Source organism: Sardina pilchardus, chromosome 5, assembly GCF_963854185.1.
Source record: "Sardina pilchardus chromosome 5, fSarPil1.1, whole genome shotgun sequence".
Lineage (NCBI taxonomy): Eukaryota > Metazoa > Chordata > Actinopteri > Clupeiformes > Clupeidae > Sardina > Sardina pilchardus.
The window spans coordinates 12,691,753-12,701,232 of record NC_084998.1 but is presented as its reverse complement, the minus strand read 5'-3'; the positions used below and the strand labels follow the sequence as shown (position 1 = coordinate 12,701,232).

Below are 9,480 nucleotides of genomic sequence, written 5' to 3'. Positions count from 1 at the left end.
AGCAACAAACCTGGGCAAGTTAACGTGTTCATTTGTAAATCTCCAAAAAGAGTACTCCATTTTCTTTCAATATTAGAATGAAACCACAAAGCTATTCTATTAAGAGGTTTGTCACTTTCTCAGAATTAACTTGCCCAAGTTTAATTGTCACTAAACCATACACTTGAGATACCACCCTGATGCTTCATTCAGCAAAAAGTCATATTGTCCTTCTTTTGGGTAGTTTACCTCTTACTCTGACTTAATTTCCCCTGTACTGTGCTTACTGGACTGAACAGTGTAACATGGACCACGAAAGAACCGGTTATATTTTGGAGCAGATGAGAAGGGCAAAGTTAGTTTTTTGGCTAACGCTGCACAATACACTGTAGCATACGTGTTTTGGCCTTGGTGGAGGTCTGTGCTTTCTGAGTGGCCCTCTAATTGAAACTGAAATGTAGGTCAAGCTGAAATGAGCAAGTAATTCAACAACAACAACAACTGTGGTAGGCCAAATTATGGAAGAGAGTTCACAACTCAAATTTCCCTGTTTGGATATACTCATACTACTGCAAAACTGAGGAACCTCAAGATAAAGTTCCATGTGTGTAATGTAAACTACAGTTAGCCTACTAGTCCAGCACAACCAGATATCCTTTAAGGTGTGTTTATGTTGAAATATATATGTAATAAACATAAATATATATGAAATAAACATAAATAAACAATAGCTATATGTTTTACACAGTGTGCACTCTTACGGACATAAACAGTAGGGAGCAGTATTATTTTACACCACCATGGGTTTTACAAAATCATGGGTTTGATTCACAGGGAGCTTGGTCTGAAGATCATTTGTTCCCAATTTTGTTAATAATTGTCAAAATAGGTGGACTGTGAAAGAAAAAATTGTTGTCTCTTCATTGGAGTGTTTTGAAAGTATGAGCAGAGAGTAAAATTTGATTTTCAAGGAGAACACATCAAGAGGTAAATCCAACTTTGTCCCATTGGTGGCACTAGAGCACTTGAGGTACATACATACTGTAAATCCTGGTGAAAAGAATCAGCGTCCCCAATCAGTATTCCAAACTTTCGACAATACAGTTCTTTAGGCAGTCATAGACTTCCATACCAGAAAATGAAAATAATGGTTAAAAAGTAGCAACACTTTGCTGCTAGGGCACCAATTAACCCCAAACTACAAAGTCAAAATATACATTTTTTTTTTTATTGTTGAGTATTCCAATCTATGATCATTTTCATATCAAAAGAAGTAGTGCAATCAGAAGTAGATACTTTGATATGTACACATGATTACATATCACAATATCACATCACAACAGAAATACAAACATTGCAAAGCAGCTGAATCTGTAATTTCGCTATAGTTTTTGTCTAGAGATAATGAGTGCCTTTTTATTTTGACTGACTTTGACCATATTAAACCTTTGATCATTTTGGTTTGGATCGCTTTGGCTAAAGAATCACATAACTACAGATAAAAATGTGCTTAAGACACAGCAAAAGGTTCTTTTATAAACCTTTAAATATTCCACCTTAGAATGGTTTCTGAGTAGAATTGCCTCATCTGAGCATTACAGTTAAAACACCTTGAAGAACCTTTGGGAGGTTATGTTCTTTCTAGGTTTAAGTTCTTTAAACAACCCCTTTCACTTTCCACTTTCATCAGATAATCCTTGAAGAACTTTTCAGGGACCTGTAAAGACGCAAGGGCGAGATCAACACAGTCCTCTAAATAATTCTGAAAAGAGCCCTCTGATTAAACAATCTTTGCAGATCCTTGAGGAACTTTTAAGGGTGCCATGAGGACAAACTGAGGGACATTATCCTCTGTAGATGTAGCAGCCTTGGCAAAGGTTGATGGATTAAACAGAGCACTCCTGCTCCCTATTCAGTGCTTTTGCCTATTTTTCTGGCTTCAAACCACAGGATCGCCTGGCTCAGTATGTCTATGCCCCCCTTCATGTCACCTGGTTGGGAGACACAGCCCATGTCTACAACTCCCCCACTGAAAGAGACCAGCCAGCTGGGGTCTCTTCCCAAAACACTGTGTAAATTAGAGACAGATGTGTGTGTGTGTGTGTGTGTGTGTGTGTGTGTGTGTGTGTGTGTGTGTGTGTGTGTGTGTGTGTGTGTGTGTGTGTGTGTGTGTGTGTGTGTGTGTGTGTGTGTGTGTGTATATATGTGTGTGTGTAGGGGGAAGAGGGTGTCCTGTGTGTGAGTGTCTTCTGCTCTTCAGTCTTGCTTTCCCACCCTTGACTGCGTAGATCCCTCATTCCACGCGACGTAGACAAAGAAGCCAAGGATCACGTGCACGGCCACAACAGCGACGATGGCAGCATAGAAGAAACTGTCATTACTGGAGTAGCCCAAAGAACCTTTGAAAAAATGGCACAGTTTTTCAGGTCATTCATTTATGCTTTATATAAAACTCAGAGACCTTTCGATAGAGTTGCTGGGCATATAATTGTTGCTTTTAAACTGATGATTCACAAAGCAACTTTTTGAGCAATTTTTGCTATGTTCCTGAAATATTGTTGTCTGGACACATTTCCATTGGTTAAAAAATTTTTTGGAAGACTTACAATCATAAGAGCGCAAATTGTAACGATTATCTAACCAGAACTAATGGAAGCGGTTATGCTCAGCAACAAAAGCTGTTTCATGAATCATCACCTTTGGGCCTAAATACTTTTGCCAACATCAAACATCACAACTCATCAGCCTGAAACAGTCTATCCACATCGGAATACATAAGTGTAATCTGTTAGTCTTCATTTTGCCAGTTTTGAACACTTGTTGCTATATTATTCTATGAATTAATTAAACTATGTTTAGCCTCGAGGTGGGATTGGACATTCTAATTCAATAGAGTTTTGGACAGTTTCAGAAACATGAACCCCTTGCTGTCCATTTTAGTGTGTGCAAAAACTCCTCTGGTAATTGACAAACACACGGTCTCAGAATGAGCCATAAAAAAAATCTGGTCCCTCAAGATGTTGCAGCAGGAGCAGAAAGGGGGGGTGTCACTAAATTCAAAGTTGAGCTGATGTTAACAACCATTCTGCCCACAGGTTTCTACAGTTATGTTGTTTCAGAATTACTCACACACAAGTATTTCAATAGAACACATAAACACACCGACTATAACCCAATAGCCAGGACACTGAGAATTATGCATGTTATCTCTTGTTTAGACAACTGCAATGCCTTGCACATTTTTTATTTTCACAGGTGCCTTAAAGTTTCTGAGGTCATTCCAAACCTCAACCTCAATTATCTTCCAAGTATAACATGACCAGCCACCTAAATACATAAAGATGGTTTTAATACCCACCCACCCACCCATCCTTCCCCAAAGTCATTTCATCATGCTTGACTAGCTGATAGATGCTCTGAAGTGTAGAGTGAGAAGTCACTATTTAGTACTGTTCAGTAACTGACTGTATTTACAGACACGCACAAGTATCCCGGTTTTGTATTTGCACATTTAAACATATCCCGACTTCCCGAACCCTGGATAACCCCGGATAAAGTTTTGATTATGCTAGGTGGAATACTCCCATATGAAACTGTGCTAATAGAACTGTACTGATGGTAAATGGGATCGTATTCACCATGTAGGCCAGGTATCTCTCTCTTCATGCAGACATGGGTCATTCCGTGTCAAATCAGGACACTTTCGGACCTCATCGGAACGGATTTCAACGAAACTTGGTATGCTGATTTAGTCATATGAGAAGGCCTCAGAAATGAACTTGCACGTTTCTTGCATCAATATTAAGGGAGATTCAGACTAAGAAAGTTTGCATAAATTGGGGTGGGGACTATACATTTGACTTATTGTATCTCCTTTACTGTAAGTCACACAGCAATGGTTCTGATGTCGTTTGAAAGCTTGTTTCCAGCTCTATATTTTACATAAATAGCAAACAATACCCAAAATGAAAGGTAGCTGAGTTATCAGAGATTATAATATTAAAAATTGAATAGCAAAAAAACCTATATTTTAAATTTCTTCATTTTTTCCCTAAAGCTAGCCTGTAATGTCATTGACATCATCTGAAAATGTGGTCTGTGGTTTTTGAGGCATTGCAGAGATATTGTGACCTGTGAGGTGGCATCACATAGGTTCCAGTCACTAATGGGCAGCTTTGACATGAAACTATTGCACAACACAGGCGTAACTAATTCAGTTAACTACGTTTCCAGCTATTCTGAATTTGCATTGATTCATTCAGACATAAAACATTATTTTATGCTTGGAATGACCCCTTCTTTATCCATTTTGTGTCAAATCACCTAGTGGCGGAAAGTCTCCAAAAAAATCTAAAAAAAATCACAGGTGTTTGTAGACTAAACCTATGCATAACTCTTAAATATTACAGCTGTATCACTTACAGTTAAAAAACTACAGCCCTTTGAAGATTCAAGTCATTTTAACCATTGTGGTGAACGATCCTTTTTGCAACATTATTGGCTCTTTTGGTATTTCACTCACATTAGTGAAACTATGGGAATACAAGGACATTTCCCTGTTGAATTAAGATATCCAATCAGATGTGACGTATCTTGTGTAATTTCCCCTCTGCAAAGCTCTGGAAATGGCTATAAATTCATTATGTGAAAAGACTTCATCACTTTTGAAGGCTTCTCATGCGAAAAGTATGTGCCATAAATGTATCAGATTATTTTTGCCACTCATAAATGGACTACAAGGTCATGTCCATGCATTAACTTTGGTTGTAATCATTATCATATTGTCAGGGCATTTTGATTTAATTGGGCTTGATTTTCAAAAAGCCCATTTTCGTCTTCTCATTTCACCAAGTGAACAGTTAACAGGATTTTTTTTAAAAAATACCATATGTCAATCTGTATGTGAGGATCATCTCTCCAAAATTTGGGCTTATTGCTGAGTTTCTTATGATTTTTGGAAAATATTCTTTATGGGTGATTCCGTGTTAAATCAGGACACTTTCGGACCTCATCGGAACAGATTTTAAAGAAACTTGGTATGCTGATTCAGTCATATGAGAAAGCCTCAGAAATCAATTTGCACGTTTCTTGCATCAATATTAAGGGAGATTCAGACTAAGAAAGTTTGCATAAATTGGGGCGGGGACTATACCTTTCGTCCACCGTTCATTTTGGGTAGTGTATGCAATCATGTAAAATGTAGAGCTGGAAAAGAGCTTTGAAATGACATATGAACCATGTATGTGTGACCTACAGTAAAGGAGATACAATCAAGTCAAAAGGTATAGTCCCCGCCCCAATTTATGCAAACTTTCTTAGTCTGAATCTCCCTTAATATTGATGCAAGAAACGTGCAAATTGATTTCTGAGGCTTTCTCATATGACTGAATCAGCATACCAAGTTTCGTTAAAATCCGTTCCGATGAGGTCCGAAAGTGTCCTGATTTAACACGGAATCACCCATAAAGAATATTTTCCAAAAATCATTAGAAACTCAGCAACAAGCCCAAATTTTGGAGAGATGATCCTCACATACAGATTGACATATAGTATTTTTTTAAAAAATCCTGTTAACTGTTCACTTGGTGAAATGAGAAGACGAAAATGGGCTTTTTGAAAATCAAGCCCAATTAAATCAAAATGCCCTGACAATATGATAATGGTTACAACCAAAGTTAATGCATGGACATGACCTTGTAGTCCATTTATGAGTGGCAAAAATAATCTGATACATTTATGGCACATACTTTTCGCATGAGAAGCCTTCAAAAGTGATGAAGTCTTTTCACATAATGAATTTATAGCCATTTTCAGAGCTTTGCAGAGGGGAAATTACACAAGATACGTCACATCTGATTGGATTTCTTAATTCAACAGGGAAATGTCCTTGTATTCGCATAGTTTCACTAATGTGAGTGAAATACCAAAAGAGCCAATAATGTTGCAAAAAGGATCGTTCATCACAATGCTTAAAATGACTTGAATCTTCAAAGGGCTGTCGTTTTTGAACTGTAAGTGATACAGCTGTAATATTTAAGAGTTATGCATAGGTTTAGTCTACAAACACCTGTGATTTTTTAAAGATTTTTTGGAGACTTTCCGCCACTAGGTGATTTGACACAAAATGGATAAAGAAGGGGTCATTCCAAGCATAAGATAATGTTTTATGTCTGAATGAATCAATGCAAATTCAGAATAGCTGAAAACGTAATTAACTGAATTAGTTACGCCTGTGTTATGCAATAGTTTCATGTCAAAGCTGCCCATTAGTGACTGGAACCTATGTGATGCCACCTCACAGGTCACAATATCTCTGCAATGCCTCAAAAACCACAGACCACATTTTCAGATGATGTCAATGACATTACAGGATAGCTTTAGGGAAAAAATGAAGAAATTTAAAATATAGGTTTTTTTGCTATTCAATTTTTAATATTATAATCTCTGATAACTCAGCTACCTTTCATTTTGGGTATTGTTTGCTATTTATGTAAAATATAGAGCTGGAAACGAGCTTTCAAACGACATCAGAACCATTTCTGTGTGATGTACAGTAAAGGAGATACAATGAGTCAAATGTATAGTCCCCACCCCAATTTATGCAAACTTTCTTAGTCTGAATCTCCCTTAATATTGATGCAAGAAATGTGCAAGTTCATTTCTGAGGCCTTCTCATATGACTAAATCAGCATACCAAGTTTCTTTGAAATCCGTTCCGATGAGGTCCGAAAGTGTCCTGATTTGACACGGAATGACCCACATCCACTTCCAGGATATGGTCAAAATCAGGATGAACCTCATAACGGGGATACTGAAGTGACTGCATTTCAGGCTTCCTGGATGTTGCTACCTTTGTTTTTCTTCTTGGTATTACTGCTACTTTGTTATTAACATTAACAGAAGCAGGTGGTATTTCTCGGAGCAAAAGTGTATTACACATACACTGATCACTTCAAAATTCCAAAATGTCTGCAATGACTGACCTTCTACAGAAAAACTGCTAAAGCAGTCTTGACCATTACTCAACAAAAAAAATACAGGTGTTCGTTCGTTGTAGTAAAATATCATTGAAGTAAAACATCAATGACAAAAAGACATCTGTGGAAACAAGATGTTTCCAATTAGATGCTCCCCCAAACTTGTGATGACCGCAACATTGTGCGATAAAACTGCACATTTTAGAGTGACCTATAATTATAACCAGTCCAACACACATCTGGGCAAGGATCTTGCTTTTTGTCAGCATATATTGATATGCCAAATATGGCAGAAGGTTGGAATATCTTGGCAGAGGGTGGTAAAAAAGTATAACGTAAAGAATAAGTATATAAAAATATGTAAGAGATATTCAGCTTTTTGTGTGTATAGAGGAAACATGCTTGCTTCAATTCATGAAAAATGGCTGCAAATATGATTATTTTGATAGATCAATCTGTGGATTATTTTCTAAATGAATCTTGTAGCTGTTTAATCAAAAAATGTCAACATGAAAAAAAAAACTGTTGACAAAGCCCAAGAATATGGCCTCAAATGCCTAGTTTAATTCATATGCAAGTTAGACGAAAATACTACTGTTTAGTCTACTAACTTCTTGACCATGTGTCCTGATCATTTATTATGATCATGTTTTTAAATCTTGCTTTTATTGGGCTGGCTGTTTGGTTGTGATATTTGCATAAGGTTAGCAAGAGCCTAATAGGAAGATTATCACACCTACCTTGGAAAACCCAGGCTTTGGTGGCAAAATACAATCCGATTGGTAGAGTAATCATCATGATTGTGAAGAATAACAGAGTCTTCAACACCGCTAGTAGCGATGCCTCATTTCTACCAGGGAAAAATATAAAAATGCACATATCACATTAAAAGAAAATCACCACACCAAAGCCCACAGACTTGACCTGACACACCAATATGATACCAACAACACTTGTGTCTGCATTGGCGTTGTATCATGATGCAAGACTGACATATTAAGTTTATTAGCGCTTGAACATTCACCCAAATGGCAAAAATACGGTTGTGCAATTATCTATGAGCAACATTAACTTAAAAAGTTCCACTCCTTTAGGGACTGATTAACAACAAAACTGTACCATCGTCGGACGATGACAAAATTTGCCACGGACAAAACAACAGTGACCAGCGACGAGTGTTACTTAACTTTACCTTAAACGAGAGCGCTGAATGTTATGCAGTAAACTAGTCTATATGAGTGGTAGGCTACATGAAATATATCTGGAGGTTTAGGCGAACTGCTTGTGATATTCTCATAGACAGGGAAGAAGACACTTTCAACTTAGCGTCAGCTAACGTTAGCTTAATTGGCAGCAAGCAAACCCATACTCGATTATGCAAAGAGTTTCGATCGCATAGTCTTACCCTCTAACATCTGTTGTAGTCTGCATTGTCCCACGCAAAGTTTTTGATTAACTTTACGGTTTATGAGGGTTTATAATTGCAATAGTTTCATAAATGTCGCTATCAATGGACAAATACCCCAGCTTCATGTCATCATCGCTACTTCCGAGGTTGCATCACGTGACATTGTCACGTGTGAGGCTGAAATAAACAGTCTTGTAGGCCTAATAGTCGTAGTTGTAGTAATAGTATTTGACTCATCCATTCCTCGAGTGTGGCAAAAAAAAAAAGATTAAAGTTGTACTAACGGAGCATTAAAGCATTTAGTTATATGCGCCAAAAACGTGCACTTCATTGTTGCAGGTAAATAATAAATCCTCTAGAGGGAGACAACACTGCACGTATGGTTTTCAGGCTGTAGCTTCTCACTGAAACTGCTGTTTGTTTCTTTAGGAGCAGAGTTGCCTTGTAACATATCATCCCAGTAGAGTAAATCTACTCTCTATGGTAGCCTACCTATAAGCAGAACTGTAAGGTCTTGAGTAGTTTCCTGCAGCTTTTTAATAAAACATTGGTTAGCCTACTGGGTATTGAAAATGCTGACCTAATACCGTCTTCCCATCAAATTTAAATTGGTCATGTGTAAGAGCCAATGGACAAAGTTAGTCATAATGGAATTTCTGTTATCCAGATTTAGGCTAAAGAAGGTCTGCACAGTAATTGTGAACTAAACCAGTAACCTCAGCCTTGGTAGACCAATGTTCATTTAGCATTTTGTTGTAGTATCTGCCTGGTAGGCCAAGGTTATGCTCTGCTCTCCAGTTCACGGCTCTAAGGTAAGCCCATGCCAGCTGTTTTGCAGAACACACACACACACACACACACACACACACACACACACACACAGAGAGAGAGAGAGAGAGAGACACAGACACAGACACAGACACGGACACAGACAGAGATACACACACACACACACACACACACAAGCACGCCACAATCTGGGGTTGACAAACACATTGTACCCCACTGTTGTCCGCTGAGGTTGCAGAAAGAGGGAATTAAACAGCCTGCATCGGAGAGGGGTCACTGACCTGCGAGATGAAATCAATCCGCCCGTGAAACACAAAGACAGAAACC

The 9,480-nt window shown here is 38.0% G+C and overlaps 1 protein-coding gene across 1 annotated transcript; it reads right to left on the bottom strand.

Annotated features, from left to right (window-relative positions):
* Window positions 1-1,188: 1,188 nt before the first annotated feature.
* Window positions 1,189-8,505, bottom strand: vma21 (vacuolar ATPase assembly factor VMA21). The gene is made up of 3 exons (XM_062536520.1): window positions 8,362-8,505; window positions 7,697-7,806; window positions 1,189-2,378 (listed from the first exon to the last, which is right to left on the bottom strand). Exons 1-3 carry the CDS (start codon window positions 8,385-8,387, stop codon window positions 2,236-2,238), a joined length of 279 nt encoding a protein of 92 aa, XP_062392504.1. The 5' UTR covers window positions 8,388-8,505; the 3' UTR covers window positions 1,189-2,235.
* Window positions 8,506-9,480: the final 975 nt, after the last annotated feature.